At 48.2% G+C, this 21,431-nt stretch overlaps 1 protein-coding gene across 1 annotated transcript in view; it reads right to left on the bottom strand.

The window, feature by feature from the left end:
- The window catches only part of LOC122370485, a 51,700-nt gene that overhangs the window by 6,606 nt on the left and 23,663 nt on the right, over nt 1-21,431 (bottom strand). The window contains exon 2 of the mRNA XM_043346141.1: nt 15,897-16,060. Within this exon, the coding sequence (XP_043202076.1) occupies nt 15,897-16,054 (158 nt within the window). The 5' untranslated portion in view covers nt 16,055-16,060. The remainder of the gene's footprint in view (nt 1-15,896; nt 16,061-21,431) is intronic.

The raw sequence follows: 21,431 nt of genomic DNA, 5'->3' as shown, positions 1-21,431 counted from the left end.
CGGCGTTCCATAGTCCCACGAAGAAACTACCACGTGACCCAAATATTTTAGCTGACGTAGATGCAACCGATGACGCCACAGATCAGGTCAAAGGTCGCATTTTGGACCGCTTATAGGCCTTCGGAGTTCGGAATGTGTCATAACATCAAGTAAACGGCATGCTATTGAAAAACATTCATAGACTAGTGACTAAGTATTAGACAGTCACACTTAGACAGTAGAGGTCGGCAAATGGTGTTACATGCCCCCTCAGGGGTGGGGTTGTATATCTCTTTATGTGTGCCCAAGCAGTGGCGGTTGCAGGGGGGCCATCAGGGCCATGCCCCCCCCCCCCAAAGGCAAATCAGGGAAGCCATCATATCATTTGGCCCCCCCAAACAACCGATGGGCCCCCATGGGCGTATGGGGCCCTGACCCGTATTCGATTGTCACGAGACTCGAGAAGCCCACGCCAGCTATTAATAGCTCCCATACCGGTCTTTGAGGGTCCTGCACTGACCTCTGAGGGCCCTTCAGTAGCGGTCAAGCGCCCACATTGACCGCTGATGACCCACGTTGACCTCTGAGGGCCCTCCACTGGCCTTTGAGGGCCCCTAAACCGGTCTCAGGGGCCCAACCGGCGGCTGAGGGCCTCACACAGGCTCTGGTGGCCTCATTTGTCTCAAGACTAGCTTTTAATTGCCTCTGAGGGCCCGCACTGGATTCTGAAGACCCGATGTCGGCCACTAAGAGCCCGGATTGACCTCTGAGGGTCCCTCTTGGTCTTTGAGGGCCCTCCGCTGGTCTCTGGGGTCCAACGCCGGCCTATGCCGGTCTTTTAGGGCCCCACACTGACCTCTAAGGGACCCATGCTAGCCTGTAAGGACCCACATTAGCCTCTGAGGCCCCCCGCACTGGATTCTGAAGACCCAATGCCAGCCTCCAAGGGCCCGAATCGGCCTCTGAGAGCCCATATTGGCCTTTAAGGGCCCTCCGCTGGCCTCTGGGGTCCAACGCCAGCCCATGCCGGTCTTTTAGGGCCCCACACTGACCTCTGAGGGCCTTATGCTGACTTGTAAGGACACATGTTAGCCATATTAGCCCCGGTACAGGGTACTTATTACCTTGACGGACATCAACTGGAGCGATGCGAGCAGATGCGCGATCTTGGTGTCGTCCTGGATGCAAAACTGACTTTTGCCGATCATGTTGATGTCGTGGTTGGCAAGGCGAACCGTATGCTCGGTCTGCTTATGCGCAGTGTCCAGATGTCCCCATGTGCCCGCCGCCCAGACTTCAATCATCACGCAATCTTGTCAGCGTACAGAGCCCACGTGCTGTCCGTGATGGAGTACGCTAGTGTCACCTGGTCCGGGGCCGCCGCAACTCATCTCAAACGCTTGGAACGTGTTCAGCATAGGTTTCTGATGTGGTTAGGGCGTAAAACCCAGCCCCGCTGCCCTTCCATGGACTACATCACACTCCTGAACCATTTTAAAATCCAGTCCATCAAAGCTCGCCTGATTCAAACCGATATGAGGTTATTGCAGTCTGTCATGCATGACCGCCTGGACTGCCAGTATCTTGTCTCCGTGTTCTCGCTGGCTGTTCCCTTACGACGTACCCGTCAAACTGGCATGTTCCATGTGCCGGGCGGGCGAGTGAAATCTGTGCGTAACGGCTTCCTGTCGCGGTTACCGGAAACATGCAACGCGCTTTTGAAAAAAAGCGCCAGGGACTGATTTCTTTTACTCATCATCTTCTTTTAGATCTCAGGTTTTTAAGTTCGCAAACAGTGAGGGTTCCTAGTTCCTACTGATGTCCATGGTTGGGGCAGCGGTGCTATCTACATATGCTTAAACTACGCTGTCTAGTCATTCGTCTTTTACGTTCGTGCATCTTTTAGGTGCCCCATGTATGCTATGTGACTGCAGCCGTAAGTGGGCCTGGAGCCTGTGGTTGTTTCGTGCGTAATAAACAAAATTAAACTATTGGCTCCGCACTGGATTTTGAAGACCCGATGCCGGCCTCTAAGGGCCCTCATTGGCCTCTGAGGGTCCATCTTGGCCTTTGAGGGCCCTCTGCTGGCCTCTGGGGTCCAACGTCGGCCCATGCCAGTCTTTTAGGGCCCCATTCTGACCTCTGAGGGCCCCATGCTGGGTTGAAGGGCGCACATTAGCCTCTGAGAGCCCCGCACTGGATTCTGGACACCCGATGCCGGCCTCTTAGGGCCCGCATCACCTTTGAGGGCCCATCTTTGGCCTTTGAGGCTGGCCTCTGGGGTCCAACGCCGACCCATGTCGGTCTTTTAGGGCCCCACGCTAACCTCTGAGCTCCATGCTGGCCTGTAAGGACCCACGTTAGCATCCGTGTGCCTAAGTCGGTCTCTGATGGTCTCAAACTGCCCTTTGCAGGCCCTGTACTGGTCTCTGAGGGCCCTAAACTGGCCTCTAAGGGCCCAAACTGGCCTCTAAAGGTTCCACACCGGCCTCTGATGGTCCCATTTCTGTCTCTGGGACCCAAACTGACCCCTGGCCTTATGTGCCTCTGACGGCCCCGTACTGGCTTCTGAAGGATCGATGCCGGCTTCTGAGGATCCATACCGGTCTTTAAGGGCCTCACACCGACATCTGAGGCCCCACACTAGCCTCTGAGGTGCCCCGAACTAGCCTCTATATGCCCCGAACTGGCCTATGAGGTCTCTACACCGGCCACTGATGGCCCTATTATGTTCTATGGGAGCCCAAGACTTATCTTTGGGCGTCACGCACTTGCCTCTCAGGGCCCAAATCAGCCTCTGGGGCCCCATCTGGGACCTTTGAGGCCCTTCGCTGACCCTTGGGTCCAACGCCGGCCTCTAGGAAACTGACACTGTACTCTAAGGGCCACATTGTAGCCTCTATGCGATAGGTATCGCCGAAGCGTTATCCATGGGCCTATAAGTGTAGGAACCATGGGTGCAGTGGGTGCAGTTGCACCAACAATAATTCTCCAGTGGGTGCAGACAATATATTATGCACCCACAATAATCTGGAATAAAAGCCCCGTTTCTCATCAACACTACTTTCGATGCAGCACGACAAATTCAGGATATTTTGCCCACTACTATCCATGTTTCGATGCATTTGCTACTGTGATGGTGTTCAAAACTTACATTTGTGCTCAAGTAAAAAATAAGAAACGGAACACATGTGATTGAACACAAACCGATGACCCACTGTCAAAAGTTTTAGCACGATATCTTCGAAAATGGCTAAGTTAGCCGGTTTTACTTTTTGCGGTAGTCAATTCACAGTTGCGTGAATTATTGACAATTGACATTACCAATGCTTCAAAATGAAGTTACCTTTTCGACATGGTACAGCCTCCGCTCGGGTGCCGCTCCCTACCCCCCCCCCCCCCCCCCCTGCTTCACCGGCCATGGCTGGATTTCTGCACACATGCACTACGCCCGTGGGCCCCTTTTAGCTAGCACCGGGGGCCTCCGGGTCAGTGCAGGGGCCCCTTTGCCAAGTTGCCCCCCCCCCCAAACGCCAAGTCTGCGACCGCCCCTGTGCCCAAGCGCTCACAAAGTGAGTCTGAGCACCCATAAAGTCTCCCGAGCACCAACAATAAGTATTTTTGAAGAAATTTTACACAATGTGTAAAATTGATGGCCGGGAGGGTATTGAAAGTTTAGTGACGATCGGCGCAGCGGTTCTGGAGATATATCGAGAAGTCTGGAGGGGGGGGGGGCAAAATAGCCCCCCACCACCAGGGCGCGGGCTAAGAGACATGTTGGGTCCCAAAGCGACCAAAAATAGACAAAACTGACGACATGGTGCTTGCAGAGACTACCAGCGGCCCTTAACCCTATTCCTGGCGGGCTCCGCCGGGACAAGAAACTGGCGGGGGGGGGGGCCGATTCGGCCCCCCCTTCAGATCTCAAAAACTACACATTGCAGCGACAAACGGTAAACGGCATCGGATACGCACGGTCAAGATCTACAATTTTTACTAAGGTCATTTTCAGGTCAGGTCAAAGATGACGTCACAGGGGTCGAAAAAGTCAAAATGGCGGCGCTAGATATGGAGAGAGTTTTTTCTCGAATAACTTTCGAATTAGTCAAGATAGGAACAAACTAAGGGCATCATCGTGATCCTCTTGTCAATCCGAATCGAATGATATAAATGTTGACCTCGAAAGGTCAAGGTCAAAGGTTGACCTCAGGTCACGTGACCTCGAGGTCATCATGTATATCATTCGATGCGTCTTGACGAGCTGAACACAATGAGACCATCCACGCGTCTGTATCTTGTTCCTGTACGGAGTTATTGGCCAAAAACCTTTGGTGACCTTTGATGACGTCACATGACCTCACAGCTGCCCAACAGCAAAACAGACCTCAAGGTAGTGAAGGTTGATCGTATATGAAGTCATGTATGGTATATGGGGCCATTCCGACCCGTTTTAGTGGTAAAAAAGGGAGTTGATTTTTCCCCCATTGACTTATAATGGGGAGGTCGCGAAACTGACCTGACCTTAGGTCACCGATATCAAAATTCCGAGATATACAAATTGCACATACTGGTACCCTAACTAAAGCCTGAAGAGAAGAAATTGATCGGTCAAAAACTCTAGCTCTGGCGTGATTGCAAACTTTTCTGAGGTAGGGTCACCAAACCGCCTCTGGTGACCTGACCTGAGGTCAGATCAACTCAAAATTTTCAGACATGTTGCGTAGAAGCCTTTTAGGAAAAGTAAGAAAATTTGAGCTTCCTAGCTCAACGCGTTTGGGAGAAATAACCAAAAAACCTCAGGGGGGGGGGCTCCTGAGGCCCCCCCGCCAGGAATAGGGTTAAAAACCTGTAAGGGCCAATAATATCGACAGGGGCCCTCCGAGACCGGCAGAGACTAAGAAGATGGCATGAGGCGCCCACGATGGGCTGTGGGCATTAGGCAAGCCCTGGCTCTCAAAGCCTAAATGAAACTATCAGAGACCAGTGTGAGACCCTTGGCAGCAGACATGGGCCCTCAGAAACCGATGTGACCCCGATATGGTATAAACCTTAACCCGCGCCCCGTAGGGCTATCGGCGGACCCTACCACCCGTAGAGATCTCGGAAATTTACCGGCCGATTTTCCAAATTCAAACGGCGTTCGATAGCCCTCCGGGGAACTACCTTGTGACCAAATTTCATTGACCTAGGTCAAACCAATGACGTCACAGGTCAGGTCAAAGGTCGGATTTTCACCGTTCACAGGCATTTCAAGAAATGTGTTGTGAAATCGAGTAAATTGGTAATCAATTGAGAACCATCGATGGTACATTGTTCGTCAAACACATACTTTGCTATCTGAGGTCACTGATACCAGGTCAGGTCACAGCGAGGTCAGGTCACCGGGGGTCACAATATGAAAGTGTCGTGTGATACATGTTTTATGGTCTATTTTACATGACAAATGCGATTATGTGGGTTAGGCAGCCTTTGGGGCCAGCCTAGGTCACGTTTTGGTGAAGGTCAGGTCAAGGTCAGGTCAAATTAGGTCAAATTTCAAAGTTGATATTTTTGCATAAAATGGGTAGGGTAGGGTGGGGTAATTTGAACATGTGGGGCAATTTGAACATAGTGTGAATAACACAAAATTACGGAAAATCCATAAGTGGCATGACAATAAGACCAATAAGAGAAATTATCGTAACGAAAAGGGCTATCATATGAACGGGGTTTAAAGTTTCAGGGAATGAAGATGTTGACGCACAGTGTTAAAAATCAATTTCGCAAGGATAAACGCATAACAACACGTCATTGCAACTTCATTGCAGCGCAAAATCTTGCATTGCTAGCGCCTAATACGCAACGGCTTTTGTTGTACAATGACCTAATCAGTGCCTTCAATCCAAGAAATTTGCTTTTGAACCCTGTTTTTTAAAAATTGCAAAATAACTTTTAGCGTGGGGTAATTTGAACATAGTGTGAGAATTTCAAGGAAGACAGGGATAGCTCCGAAAAACAACGCTCCCCGTTTTTTTTTTTGCCAATATTTTTGACCCAAAGCAGTAGCAGATAAGTGATGCCAGTTTTAGAAAATTTACGTCTAATATCCGTCTAATGTCTGGCATTTTCGTTGATTTTCCGTCCAAAAATGTTAAAGTCAACTATTTGTCCAAATATGTCCGAAAATTATGCAGCTATCAACACTCAAAACCGTCATTTATATTGCTTATCATGTAATTTTACCAGCCGAAAAGTGTTCATTATATTGAGAGCTTAACAAGCTTTCCATTCGCCAATCAATGCTACGCATGATTACTTGATAAAAATGCTTAAGTGTGGCAGGCCATCGTCCAACGTTGTCCAGACTTCTATACCTTTGTGCAATCAATTCTGAATTGGACATTATAAAGAATCGGAGCTCCGAATGTCCAGGTTCCGATTGGCACCACTATAACAGATGAAGTAAGGTTTGGTAGAGTTTTTATCGAACGGAGATGATAGACGTTCTGTTTATTGAAGAGAGGCGAATTCTGTCAACTGACCGGTGTGCAGCGTGCAGATATTGATACTCTGCAACTCTTATTTTTGTTGTTGTGTTGATGTTTCAAATGATGGTATCTTTAGAATTGCTCTGCCTATTTGTTTATGGGTCAAACAACATCGGTGCTGGCGAGACTATCTTTTTTATGGCAGGTAAAGACAGTATGTTCAAATTACCCCACGGTGGGGCAATTTGAACACACCGTGACTTGGTGGAGAAGTGATGCTATGCTATTCAAGGTATGCTCGGCTCGTCCAAAAATGAGGCTTGCATGGTGAAAGCAAGTGACACATGCGCTACTGAAACAGTTTTTCTTCATCCAGGGTTGAGCTGGAATTTGGTACAACGGAGAAGACGTAAAAATATGTTCAAATTACCCCACACTACCCTATCGATTCGATGCAGCTCGTCACGGGGAGTCTAATGGTGGTCTTTGTTTTGCTCTACGAGGTCTAGAATTGCTCAAGATTTAGTTTGAAAATTTGACGTCATCATTTTTCAACAGTTTTTTTTTTCGCTATAACTTGGCCAAAAAAACGAGGTATTGATCTGAAATTTGGTATGTAGATAGACGACGGTAGGTGCTATCACATATATTCCGATTTTATCGAAACTCAAAAAACGTTTTGAAAAAAAATTGGGGGTAAAAACTAAAAAATATCAAAAATTCGAGATAGCAGTTTTGTAGCCCTGTCAATCGTAAACCTTTTACGTCTTGATCATTTTTCTGTATCTTCAAAGCTGTAGGCCTGACAGGTCTTCTCGCGAAGGCCTTTTTTCGGTCGAAAATGATAGAACATGACATTTGTGGCCAACCTATCATAGCCTGTGGAAAATTTTGACCACAATGTGTAAAATTGGTGCTCGGAGGGTTCCTGAAAGTTTGGTGGCGATATCTCCAGCCGTTTAGGAGATATCGACGGAGAAAGACAGGGGGCGTTTCGCCCCCCCCCCCCACGGGGCGCGGGTTAATGGGCCCACTGCGACGAGATAAAGGCCCTCAAATCCCGAAATTTCGACATGGGGACTAGCAGCGACTGGCAGGCACTGGCGGATCCAGGGTTTCAGCGCGGGGGGGCATACCAGGTCACGGAGCCAAGTCTAGGGTACCCCCAAATCCTGTTTTCTCATCGGATTTAGGCCACTTAATTTTCGTCATAGCACTGATACGATAGTTTTTTTTTTTCTTAAAAAAAGCAACAGAAATGGCAGGCCACCTGACCCCATTGGCGGATCCAGGAGGGTGCTTTTGGGACAAATACCCCGGCAGTGCCAGAAATCGGCGGAAATTAACGTTTTTGTTTCAGGAAAACTTAACTTGTATTACAAAAAGTTTGCTTTAAAGTGCACAGCAACGCGTAAGGAAAACAAATCTGATCAGATTTTGGAGTTTGGAGAGACTTCTTTGAGTGTATGCACTTCCCGCAGCGTCGCCTTTCTGGATCCGCAGTGCCTGACCCATGTTTTTTATTAGTTTGTTGCCCCCTCACATTGCCCTACTAGAAGATTAAAAAAATCTAAAATACAAACATCCAACCTCAGTGCTACCTAGCACAAAATTTTGCGCTGAACCTGAGTCCTTTTTTAGCATTTTTAGCATTTGGTATAGGTCGAGTCAGGTCTGGTCAGGTCAGCCAGTAAGTGTTACGCCAGCTAGCCAAAGTATGTAGTGTTAACCACTAGTGACAGCCGCATAGTTCGTAACATTTTGCATTCAAAATTACTTCTCCAATGTTCAAAAGGGTTCTAGTTTCGACAAAATTGACATATCCAAAAAGTGACCAAAAGTAACCTGTTTAATGCCCTTGACCTGACCATTGAGTGGCCCTTTGGCACAGGCACCAATTATAAAGCATGGGACTACCATCATTTCACATGTTGGTTCGTTTATAAGACACAACAAAGTCTGGAAACGCATAGATAATGTGGCATACGTTGAATGGCGGTTCCGGCCTGACATGGTTTCGACAAACAGGTTACAGGTCAAGGGTTATGAGTGGCAGGGCCATGAAACTTTCAGGTAATGTGTAGAATTGATTATCTCGAAATTACTTAACCCGGCCGGGCCCGGGGGGTAATCCCAACCACCGCAGCCCGGGGGGGCGTTTTTCGCCCCCCCCCCCTGTCTAACTCCGTAAATAAGGAAGCTACGGAAACAAAAGTGATACCAAACGAAAGGTCCTTACGAGACGATTCTAATGCACCTAAAATTTTTGACCTCAGGTCAATTTTCAAGGTCAGAGGTCAAGGTCAAAGGCAAAAACCGCCACATGTGTAGTGATCTCAAAGTAAGCCTTCTAGAGGACGGCAGGCTGCATCAAACCGGCAAAATTGGCTGTTAAACGAAAGAAGAGGATCTGAGGATTCTGAAAATGTGCTCAAAGTGAAAGGTCAAGGTCAAGGTCACGCTCAAAATTGACCTCAAACTTGGCACTTTTTCGCATATCTTGCGTGCTAACTTCCAAGATGTTTTGAAATGTTTTGAGGCTTATCAGTTCCCTATTTGTGGTTCATCTTACGATACAAGGCTGCTCAAAGGTCAAGGTCACAGAAGAGTATCCCTGCTAGAGGCTAGTTCACTGATTCAAGTTAGTAATAATAAATAAGACAATTTTGCAATCCGGAAGCTCTAAATGAAGGCTTAGAGGAAAATAGATGCCAGATTCGTGATCAGCGGGTACAAATCCATCATAAACGACCTTTCATGTGTCAAGGTCAACCAGAGGTCATTCGAGGTCACATGAGGTCAACATAAAATTTGACCTTTTCCGAACAAAATAAATATCATTCGACGCGGCTTGACAAGGCGAATGCGATGGTACCACTGCCGTAGCTCTAGGACCATTTTTGTCGAAGTTATTTGCGAAAAACTAAAACCAGATTTCGGGGTCGTTGACCTGACCTCTGACCTCAGGTCACCAAAACTATTTTTCTATTTTTCTCTAGGTCAAACGCTACACAACCGTGCTCGTAATTTGTCTTTATCTCTAAAACTCTATTTTTAGCAGCTATTTGAAGTTTGCGTCTGTGACGCCGAAGTTTGCCGTGCAGGGGTCTAGAAAAATGGACCTTGTGACGTCTTCAAGGGGGCTAGATCCACATTTTTTACTTCAGAAGATGTCAAATTGATGGGAGAAAAGGTACTGAAAGTTTCGCCTTCCTATCCCTAAGCGTTCGGGAGCTATCGCAAATATTCGCCAGGGGGGGGGGGGGCGAAAAACGCCCCCCCCCCCGGGCCCGCGAGGGTTAAAGTTTCGCCCAGATGGACCACTTTTTACCCGAATTCTTTGCGAAAAACTTGGGGTGGTTCTATCCGACCCCCTAATAAGTGCGAGAGTTAACCCGCGCCGCGCCGGGCCGGTGCTCCGAGATTCCGTGCCGGGCTGGGGGGGGTGTCTGAACACCCCCCTTCTAACTCGGCTCCTGGGCCACGTAGCGACACTCAGTAAGCGGCAATCGAAAGAACGTCCAAAATAAGGACGAAGAAACTCCGTCATTTTTTGGGTCAGGTCAAAGGTCAGGTCACCAGAGGTCACCAAAGGTAAAATGTTGACTATTTCAACATTTTTGAAACTGCCGACGGCTATCTCGGGAACCGATAGAGCTACAGCGCCACGGGAAAACGCATTCGATAGCCCTTTTACAGGCCTTTCTGAATAATGTTCTCAGATTGGACCTTAGGTCAACAGTTTAGCCTCCAGAGGGCAAAAACTCCAAAAATGACCGGTTTTACGAAAAGCGTTTTTTTCGGCAATAACTTTTGACTTAAAAGAGCCATGCCATTACTTTTGCCAGCATCGTGTTCCTCTCGTCGAGACGCGTCGAATGAACTATGATTTAACCTTGAAAGGTCAACTTGAAAATTTGACCTAAGGTCAATGTCATGACCTGACCGGAAAAGGTCATGTTGCATATCAGTCGATCCGCAACGTCGAGCCAAACACATCTAAGACGTTTTCAGCGCTCTAGCATGCCTCTATCAGGAGTTATTAGCGAAAAACTGTTAGATTCTGTTCGTGACCTGAGATGACCTCGGGGCCATAACAAGGGGTCACAGTTGCCATTTTCCGGTTCAGTGTGTCAATTTTACCTACATCTCGATGCTTGAGAGTGTCTAGAATAGCGTTCGTGCAAAACAGACGCTTTTTAATTTCCTCCCATTGACTTATATACCTAATGGAGAGGCCGCAAAATTGACCTGACCTTAGGTCACCGATATCAAATTTCCGAGATGTACATTTTATAGATAATGCTGCTCTTACTAATCGCTGAGAGTTTCAAGGCAATCGTTCAGTCGGTGTAGCTATGACGAGCATTCTTATTTTTCTGAGGTGAGGTCACTTGGCGTGACCTGGTGACCTGACCTAAGGCGACATGGGGACATGGGTCTGCCGTTTTTCGGATATCTGCGAAAAACCGCAGTGGGTGTTCAAACACCCCCGGCCCGGCGCGGGTCTCTCCCAAACACCGGAAACAAACAGCTTCTCTCATCCAATAGCTCTGCGATATTCTTACTTGACCGAAACAAAGTTTCCTCTAAAACAATGATCACGCTTACCCGAAAGAATAATCATACCTCTCCGTGTTGAGTGTTTGATTGATTGAGGGGAAGACCCACCGAAACGCTTCCTTCTCAAAGGGATGGACTTTGTCCCTTTGGGGTGTCAGTCGGTGTTCGATTACAAGTTCGATGTCTGACCTCCTCGTCTTAGGCGAATCTGAAATGTTCTCAGTAGACCGAAAGAACTCAGCCCAAGATACTCTCAGACGCCGACGGGGCCCTCAAGAGTCCACGGTGTGGGACCTAATCGGAGTTGCGCCGATGGATGGCCGTCTACTGATGTGTATGGTCCTCATACGCCGGTGGGGCCCTCAGAATCACTGATGTATATGTAGAGCCGACCCAGGACCGCCGGTATGGGACCTTAACCCTCGCCCTGGCAGGGCATTTTTCATAACACGGCCTGGCAGGGGGGGGTCGATGCGACCCCCCCCCCCCTCGCGATTGGCTCCTATGGCACCTAGAAACACCAAATTTGGTAGGTAGGTGGGCCCCCTGGAGTTCTCGCCCCTGTGCAAATTTGGTTGCTCTAGGTCAATATTTAGGGGGGTTTTGGGGGGTATAAATGTAAAAATTTCGCTAAAAACGGGTCAAAAGTTTTTCGCTTATAACTTTTAATCTAATTAAGATAGAGCAAAAAGAAAAGCACCAGTGAACTCAGCACGTCAAGGCGCGTCGAATGATATACTTTTTAGCTTGCTTAAGTGTACCTAAAGTTTTTCTTAAATTTTAAGTAAACTTAAAATTATAAATTAAGTTCAAGTTAACCAAATTGAATCATATCGCATATCATTCGATTCGGCTGATCACCAGGAACACAATGATACCATTTTTTAAGCTCTAGCGTCATTATGTGCCAAGTTATTGGCAAGAACGTCATTTGACCTCAGTTGACCTCATTTGACCTGACCCATGGATAAGTACACCAAACAACGAAGCACTAAGTGACCTGCTGTTATTTACTATGGATTCAAAGCACAAAAGTGATAGAAAGAAGTAGATATCTCCAGTATTTTCGGAATTTAGTATTTTCCCATAGGCTTAACATTACGACGTAATGACCTCTAACTGACCTCAGGTCAGTGACCTCAAAAAAACCGAACTATATGTTATACAACTCGGTGAACTTAGCACATCCTGAAAGTTTGAAGGAAATCAGTCCAAAACTGTGAGTTGGACAGGTGCAAAAAGAAAATTGAAATTTGACCATGACCTTGTACCGGTTTTTCTGACCTGGTGACCTGACCCAAGGTCACCCGGACATAAAATTTTCAGGTCATATGTAAAAAGGTTGCCCCATAGGCTGTGCCAAATTTGGCGGCGCTGCGCGCCGCCGTTTTTACGCTATTTTCGAAAAACCTTAGGGGGGGGTCGCATCGACCCCCCCCCCCCTGCCAGGGCGAGGGTTAAGAGGTACTGGCGTGGGACTCTCAAAGGTATCGGTGTGTGGCCCTCAGAGGCACTGGTGCAGGAACCACAAAGGAGCCGGTGTGGACGCTCAGAGGTGCTGATGTGAGGCCCTCACATGGACGCCGTTGTGGTGATCTTTCAGACGCTGGTGTGACGCTGAGCCCACACCCCTCACAGATGACTGTGTGTGGGGCCCTTGGAGTTGTTTGTGCGAATGCTTGATAACCCAGAAAGGCCTATCAGAGACCGGCAAAGGGCCCTCAGAGGTTGGTAATGGGCCATATGATGCCAACAACGAGTCTTCACAGGCCGGCAAGTGAGGGCCGGCACTATCTTCAGGAGCCCTGTAGAGTCCTTAGAGATCGGCATGGGACTCTCAGACGCCGGTTGGGCCCTCGAGAGTCACCGGTGTAGGACCTACACTTACCGGTGGCTGTCTGCCAAAGGCACCGGTGTGGGGCCGCAGAAACGCCGGTGTGGGACCCTCACAGTCGTCGATGTGGGGCCTAAATAGACACCGGTGTCTCAGAGATGGCGATGTAGAGACCTCAGAGGTGTCTGTGTGGAGCCCTCACAGTCACCGGTGGACTTTCATTTTTCAAAGGCACCGTTGTGGGGGTGCTCACTCCTCAGAGACACAGGCATGGGGGCAAAAGGACTTCGAGAGGCCAGCAAGGGGTCAGTAGAGGCCTTCAGGAGCCCTGTGGGATCCTGGAGACCGGCGTGGTACTCTCAGGCGTCGCTGGGAGCCCTCAGAGTCACCAGTGTGGGGCCCACAGAGTTGCAGGTAGGTAGCCGTCAGATGCGCTTGTGTAAGACCTTCAGAGGCGCCAGTGTGGGGTCCTCAGAGCCGCCGACGATGTAGGGCCTTAACACGCGCACCGACGGGGGTCTGCGCCAACTTAGTACCGACGGGGGGGCGGATGACCGCCCCCCCCCCTGAGATCTCGAGAACGAAGCAAGATAGCGAAAAGCGGTAAACGGCATCGGATACGCACGGACAAGGTCTACAATTTTTACACAGGTCATTTTCAGGTCAGGTCAAAGATGACGTCACAGGGGTCAAAAAGTCAAAAAGTCGGCGGCCCTGGTGGCGCAGTCGGCTAAGGCGTCGACCCGCGGTGCGGGCGGTGCCGGGTTCAGGTTCGATTCCCGGTTCCGCCCGTTCCGTGGGCGTCGTCCCCGGCTGTGTCACCAGGTGTGGGGTAGGCTCCCACTTCAGCCGTAGCCTGGGGGTGGGGGAACAAGGGCCAGGAGGAGGAGGAGCCCTCCTGTAAATGGGACACAAGTGCCCGTTGGAGGGAGGACTGAATAAAAAAAAATGGCGGAGAAAAACTCTAGATATGGAGAGAGTTTTTCTCGAATAACTTTCGAATTAGTCCGGATAGGAACACATTAAGGGCATCATCGTGATCCTCTCGTCAATCCGCATCGAATGATATATATGTTGACCTCGAAAGGTCAAGGTCAAAGGTTGACCTCAGGTCACGTGACCTTGAGGTCATCATGCATATCATTCGATGCGTCTTGACGAGCTGAACACAATGAGACCATCTGCGCGGCTGTATCTTGTTCCTGTACGGAGTTATTGGCAAAAAAACCTTTGGTGACCTTTGATGACGTCACATGGCCTTACAGCTGTCCAACAGCAAAACAGACCTCAAGGTAGTGAAGGGTGATCGTATATGAAGTCATGTATGGTATATGGGGCCATTCCGACCCGTTTTAGTGGTAAAAACAGGGAGTTGATTTTCCCCCATTGACTTATAATGGGGAGGTCGAGAAATTGACCTGACCTTAGGTCACCGATATCAAAATTTCGAGATAAACAGAAAAAGTAAAAAAATAAAAGAAAACAAAAAAAAGTAAAAAAGTAAACAAAAGTAAGAGTCTAAGATCTTGAAAACCGGTGAATATTTTTCGGTGAAATTTGGTAGATATTCGTTTTTGCTCTTTCTGAACCGAGCGACATCACTTTCATGCCAACTCATTAACTTTTTTGAAGGTGGGAGGGTCCCTTTAACCCGCGCCCCGTAGAGCTATCGGCGGACCCTACCACTCGTAGGGGGAGAGGGGCGTTTCGCCCCCACCCCTAAGATCTCGGAAATTTACCGGCCGATTTCGAAAATTCAAACGGGGTTCGATAGCCTTACCAAGTAACTACCTTGTGAGTTGTGACTAGATTTTATTGACTTAGGTCAAACCGATGACGTCACAGGTCAGGTCAAAGGTCAGATTTTCACCGTTCACAGGCATTTCAAGAAACGCGTTGTGAAATTGAGTAAACTGGTAAGTTATTGAAAATCATCGATGGTAAATTATTCGTCAAACACATACTTTGCTATCTGAGGTCACTACTACCAGGTCAGGTCACAGAGGTCAAGTCGCTGAGGGTCACAATATGAAAGTGTCGCGTGATACATGTTTTATGGTCCATTTTACATGACGAATTCGATTATGTGGGTCAGGCAGCTCTTGGGGCCAGCTTAGGTTACGTTCTAGTGAAGGTCAGGTCAAGGTCAGGTCAAATTAGGTCAAATTTTGACGTTGATATTTCTGCATAAAATGGGTATCGATTCGATGCAGCTCGTCACAGGGAGTCTAATGGTGCGTGGTCTAGAATTGCCCTACGTGGTCTAGAATTGCCAAGAAATGAGTTTGAAAATTTGACATATCAGTGTTGAACAGGTTTTTCGCTATAACTTGGCCAAAAAGAGATACTGATCTAAAATTTGGTATGTAGATAGAAGACAGTAGGTACTATCATATATATTCCGTTTGTTCGAAAATCAACAAACTTTTTGGATTTTTTGGCTAAAATATGCAAAAAATTACTTTTTGATTTTTGTGGGTCAAAATTCAAAAAATTTAAAAATCCGAGATGGCAGTTTTGTAGCCCTATCAATTCTACACCTTTTATGTGAAGGTCATGTTTCTGTATCTTAAAAGCTGTACTCTGTAGGCCTGACAGCTCTTTTCGCGAAGTTTTTTTTCGGTTGGAAATCGCAGAACATGACGTCATTCTGACGTCATTTACGGCCGACCTATCAAAGTCTCTGGAATTTTTTGTCACAATGTGTAAAATTGATCCCCGGGGGGTTCATGAAAGTTTAGTGGCGATATCTGAAGCCGTTTAGGAGATATCCACGGAAAAGGAAAGGGGGGGGGGGGCGTTTCGCTCCCCCCTACGGGGCGCGGGTTAACTCGAAGCACCACTCTGGAACAAAAGATAAAAAATGTGAAACAACCGCCGCCACCTCTGACCAGTCGCTCATGAGCGGTAAATTTTGGTATTCCATCAGCCGCACAGCTCTCGGGATTACAAATTTTGAAAACTTTGAATGAATAAATTTGTTGCTACGAAAATCGATTTGCTTTTGTCAAAAAAATCAAAAACTTTTTGTCAAAAACAAAAACAAAACTGACCTGAACAACATGAAGCTGACGGGAGTGTGAGGCTGCGAGATGTTGAACCAGAGCCAGTAGTCCAGCTGGATCGAGGCGTCCGCCAGGAACGTCAGCTCGGGCGAGACCAGCATCGACCAGGCCACGATACTGCTCTGGTACGGCCGGAGCAACAGCATGCCGTCCTGGCGCACCCAAACACGTCAATATAACAGCGGCACAACGTCCTGGCGCAGGCCGCAGCACCAGTGCACTATTGTTTCCAAATTAAGCTTGATCCTCGCTTGCCGCACCACTGTACACACATAAGAATATTAACACCGAGCTGGTTTATTTTACACCAAAGTATTTCATGAATATTGTACAGAGACTGCAATTACGCCGAATGCACTATTTAAAGTCAGTGGTATTTTCAAAAGAATGATCGTACACTTCCATAACACATCCCTTCTTTTTTTATCGAAGTAGAAATGAAGGCGGTTAGTTTATCAAACACCGTTGAGGTACAAAAAGTATATCTAGACTATGAAAAGATGGGATCAGTTTATGTACACCAAAGAAGGTATTAAAACGACATCAAAGCGGTACGTTTACACCTTGAGGCCTACAATTACCTTGTAAATGCTTTTAAAAGACGCCCGTTACTTCTTAAAGGTGTAAAATATCCGTGGAGGTGTTCTCAAAGTAGCTTACGGGGGTTTCCTTTCGCGCATGCGCAAAAGGACGTATGCGCGTCCGCGTTCGCCGCCATTTTTCTCAGTCTGGTCGGCTGAGGCGTGGAGCGCATTGGCAGTGCTCAGATCATGAAGAATCAGTGGTGTTTATCGCATTGTGCGGTGCATATCATGGAGATTAAGTGGAGAATAGAAGTGGAATGGCATGGCTGCAGACTGCAGATACAGCAGTAACAGGATGACTGAGGCGGAAACGTGGAGGAGGCTAGACTGTTTCGAAGCGTCCGGTTGCAGGAGCTTTTCGAAGCGTCCCCGCAGGAGACCACTGCGGGGCTCTTATAGGTCTTCATGATGCTTGAGGGCCCTCGAGCCCATCGTGGGGACCTCCGATGCCAGCGCGGCCCGTGGGGCCAACGTGGGAGCCCTCAAAGGATGTCGAGAGGGGCCCTGGAGCCAATAATGGGGCCCACAGAGGCCGTCGTGAGGGCTCTCAGAGTCAGATGCCGCCCAAAAAGTCGCTATGTGGGCCGAGAGACCGGCATGGGGAGCACTCGACCGTACTGGACTCTCAATAGTCCCAGATCGGCTTTTGTCTACATCAAAAGTATGTAATAAATGATTTGACGGGCTGTTTGAAGGACAGCCTACGGATTTAGGGGGCGTCTTTCCCCATCAGGACAGGGGGCATCTTACCCCAAGGTAATGAGTAACATTAAATCAGTACAATTTGTTAGCCATAAAACTACACCCTGAAACAAACTGTTAGGGAAACAGTACACGCATGCTAATGTATCACGACTATAGCAAGGGACGCAAAAATCATTTACCTTCTTTGATATTTACAATGTTTTGACACCAAAATATTTTTTGAAAGCAGCAAATAAAAAACATGCAATCATCAGCCAGCCGTTGCCCAACTGAGCTTCGCAATTTTGTGTGCAGTTAAAGGGACCCTCCCACCTTCAAAAAAGTTAATGAATTGGCATGAAAGTGATGTCCCTTGCTTCAGAAAGAGCGAAAACGAATATCTACCAAATTTCACCGAAAAATATTCACTGGTTTTCAAGATATTAGGCTTTTACTTTTGTTTACTTTTTGGGATCTCCCCTGTTACTAGCGACTTTATTTGGAAGCAATAATTTGGCAGCCTTAAAGTGCGGCAGACGTTGCGCGCAAAGCAGCGTATACCACCACGTGTTAACGATGGTTTTAGTCTAAGATTTAAAAATTGTTAGATCTCCGCTGACGTCACAAATTCTAAGGGGGCATTCCAATGCATTAGCCCCTTAGAATCCGAAAACTGCAAGTTTGAAATTCCATATCTTCGAATTAAAGCATTTTTCGATGTTGTGAGTGCCCAAACCGGTATTTGCAGGCCATGGCCACCAATTTGGCTATCTCAACTCAAAACTAATGTTAAGGTGGGAGTGTCCCTTTAACAAGGAAGGCTTCCGCTTTACGCTAGGGACATTAACCCGGCGGCCGCTGGGCCTCCGCGCCACCCGCCGGCCTCTGGGGGGGGGGGGGCATATAGTTGCCCCCCCTTTACTTCTGCGACGATATCGTCGTTACGACGTAATGACCTCTAACTGACCTCAGGTCAGTGACCTAAAAAAAAAACGAACTATATGTTATACAACTCGGTGAACTTAGCACATCCTGAAAGTTTGAAGGAAATCAGTGAAAAACTGTGAGTTGGACAGGTGCAAAAAGAAAATTGAAATTTGACCATGACCTTGTACCGGTTTTTCTGACCTGGTAACCTGACCCAAGGTTACCCGGACCTGAAATTTTCAGGTCATATGTAAAAAGGTTGCCCCATAGGCTGTGCCAAAGCGCCGCCGTTTTTACGCTATCTTTGAAAAACCTTAGGGGGGGGTCGCATCGACCCCCCTGCCAGGGCGAGGATTAATGTATCACGACTATAGCAAGGGACGCAAAAATTATCTATCTTCTTTGATATTTACAATGTTTTGACACCAAAATATTTTTTGAAAGCAACAAATAAAAAACATGCAATCACCAGCCATCCGTTGCCCAACTGAGCTTCGCAAAGTTTTGTGCAGTTAACAAGGCAGGCTTCCGCTTTACGCTAAGAACATTAATTTTCATATTCGATTCTTTGTTTCGCCGCTAGAGGGGGTGGGGCGTCTTTCCCACCCTGGGTATCTTACCCCACTCTCCCCTACCTATGATTTAAAACAATAATGTCAATATAATCTGAACATATATTATAAATATCTTCAGATAATTATTAACCCGCGCCAAGCAGGTGCTCGGCGCCAACCACCTCCCTCCCCCCCCCCCACTAACTCGGCTCCTGCAGGCCACGCCCACGTATGCGACACGTGGTAAGCGGCATTCGAAAAAGCTCGAAAATCTAAAAAAAACACGATTGTTTGCTTGCTTCGTGCAATTGGAAAAAATAATGTCTGAGAAGGCACTCTCCTCGGCCAGCGACGTCTAGGACATAAATTGATTCCCTGCTTCAGAAAATGTGAAAAGGTTTAGCGTATAAGTCCGTGTAGCACTCAAGTTGCCAAGTGTGCCAAATATTTTCTCACCCGTAACACGCCCATCCAGCGCTCCCCCACCCGATCATCGTCCTGACCACTGCACTGTGGCGCTCTCATCATCCCTGATTGGATAGAATGTGACACAGCTATGCGTCACGCTCACGTGCCCGCCATTATCACAGGTCACACCGGTGTCCCTGCCTCAGGCACAAGGTCCACGCACTGCTTCAGTCTGACACGCACCTCACCGGGACAGCTACCCTGGCGATGCGGGAGGGGTTCGGGAGGGTATTCAATGCAGTACTAGAGCCAGGCGCGAATCAAGCTTAATTTGGAAGCAATAGTACCAGGCCCGTCACCCTCATCTCTCAGATTTTAATGAAAATCGGTCCTAGGGGTGATCATAGGCCCCAAAGACGCCTGGCAAAATATCAGACTTCTCAGATCAAAACTTTTTGAGTTATATTGCATTACATTTTTTTAACTTCGGTATGTAACGGTGAGTTTGATGGCCTATAACTCAAGAACGGGTTAAGCAACCAACAAAAAGTAAACAATCAAAAGAGAGGGAAATCGGGGAACGGGGCCCCAACAAAGTTTGGCAATGTATCAGGTCGGTGGTTGCCGGTAAGAAGGATGGTTCTGATGTTCAGCCTGACCTATCTGCCAATGACTTAAATTCTTTCTTTGTATCCGTCGGTCCTCGTGTCGCTGCCGAGATCCGAGCCCAAAACGCACCTACCGATTTGAATGTACGTCTTACCCGTGTTGGCGCATGCAGTTTTCAACTTCGAGAAATCACACTTGCCGAGCTTGAGCGGACGATTTTCAGCATGCGTAGCTCGGGTGCTTGCGGTACCGACAGTGTCTGCGTTCGCATGCTGAAAGCCGGATTCCGAGCTATTGGTGGTGTCATCCTGCATATTATCAATACCTGCTTAATTCAATCCGATATCCCCGATTCATGGAAACATTCCATGGTTCACCCTCTGTTCAAATCCGGCAATCCTTCAGACCCCGCAAACTTCCGGCCCATTTTCCTGGTTCCTGTAGTCATGAAAGTGGTTGAGCGCATTGTCCATCAGCAGCTCTACATCTATCTCTCTCATAATCACCTTCTGGCATCCTCACAGCACGGCTTCCGCCCCCGGCACTCTACTGAAACCGCGTTGTTGTCCGTCACTGAACGCATCCTGGCCGCCACCGACAGGGGTGAGATCTCAATGCTATGCCTTCTCGATCTTAGTAAATGTTTTGACGTGATAGACCACGAGCTTCTGATGCAAAAACTTATGCTGCACGGTATCGATATTTCCTGGTTCGCCGCCTATCTTCATGGACACACCCAGAGCGTGTCGTTGAAAAATGGGTCCGGAAGTAGAGTGCTGTCTCGGCCTCTTCCTAATACCATGGGTGTCTTCCAGGGCTCTGCGTTAGGGCCGTTACTTTTCACCATCTTCTCTAACAACTTATCGCTGTACGCGGGTGATGCAGTAGTCTTTCAATATGCCGACGACACCCAAGTATTGGTTAGCGGTCCTGCCAGGGACCTCGGAGTTCTCATCTCGCGCATGGAGGTTTCGCTCGCGTCACTCAACGAATGGTTCTGCGCTAACGCCCTGAAGGTCAACGCCAGTAAAACACAGCTCATTGTCTTCGGCAGTCGTCAAAATTTACGCAAATTGCCAGATTTCAGGGTATCGTTCCGTGACGCAGCGTTGCAGCCGTGCGCGCAGGTGGGGAACCTGGGCGTCACTTTTGACAGTACTCTATCCTGGGACGCTCACGTCTCCGAACTCAGCCGCCGGTGTACGGGACTGTTGATCGGTCTCTCCCATGCGCGCCACAGTCTCCCGGATGGCATCATTAGAACGCTCGTGACAGCACTCGTTATCTCACGCATCCAATACTGCCTCTCAGTTTATGGCAATGGGTCCCAAAAAAATTTCGATCGTCTCCAAAAAAATTTGAACTTCGCTGCTAGAGTCATTTTCGGTCGCCGTAAATTTGCCCATGTCTCTGACCTGCGAAAAAAGCTCGGGTGGTTGTCCCCGCGTCATATGGCTGATTACCAAACCCTTGTTATCGCCCACAAAGCCATTCAGCGCGGCGAACCCGAGGAATTGGCAACCATGTTCGTCACAAACAGCGCTGTCCGGGAGAGACACTCCAGGCAAGACCACCTCTTTCACCTTCCGCGACCACGGCTGGAAACGGGTAGGCGGCGGTTCGGCTATCGAGCCGCTGCTCTACTCAACAGTCTCCCAGCTCAGCTGTCGCAGCTGTCTCCCGCCCCCTTTGCCCGATCTGTTAAAGCCGCGATAGTGGACGGGGCATCAACTGATCGTCGCTGACCAACAGTGAGT

This window comes from Amphibalanus amphitrite, unplaced genomic scaffold, assembly GCF_019059575.1.
Source record: "Amphibalanus amphitrite isolate SeventyFive unplaced genomic scaffold, NRLGWU_Aamphi_draft 001136F_arrow, whole genome shotgun sequence".
Lineage (NCBI taxonomy): Eukaryota > Metazoa > Arthropoda > Thecostraca > Balanomorpha > Balanidae > Amphibalanus > Amphibalanus amphitrite.
The sequence above is the reverse complement of the archived record's forward strand: the minus strand, read 5'-3'. Positions and strand labels throughout refer to the sequence as shown.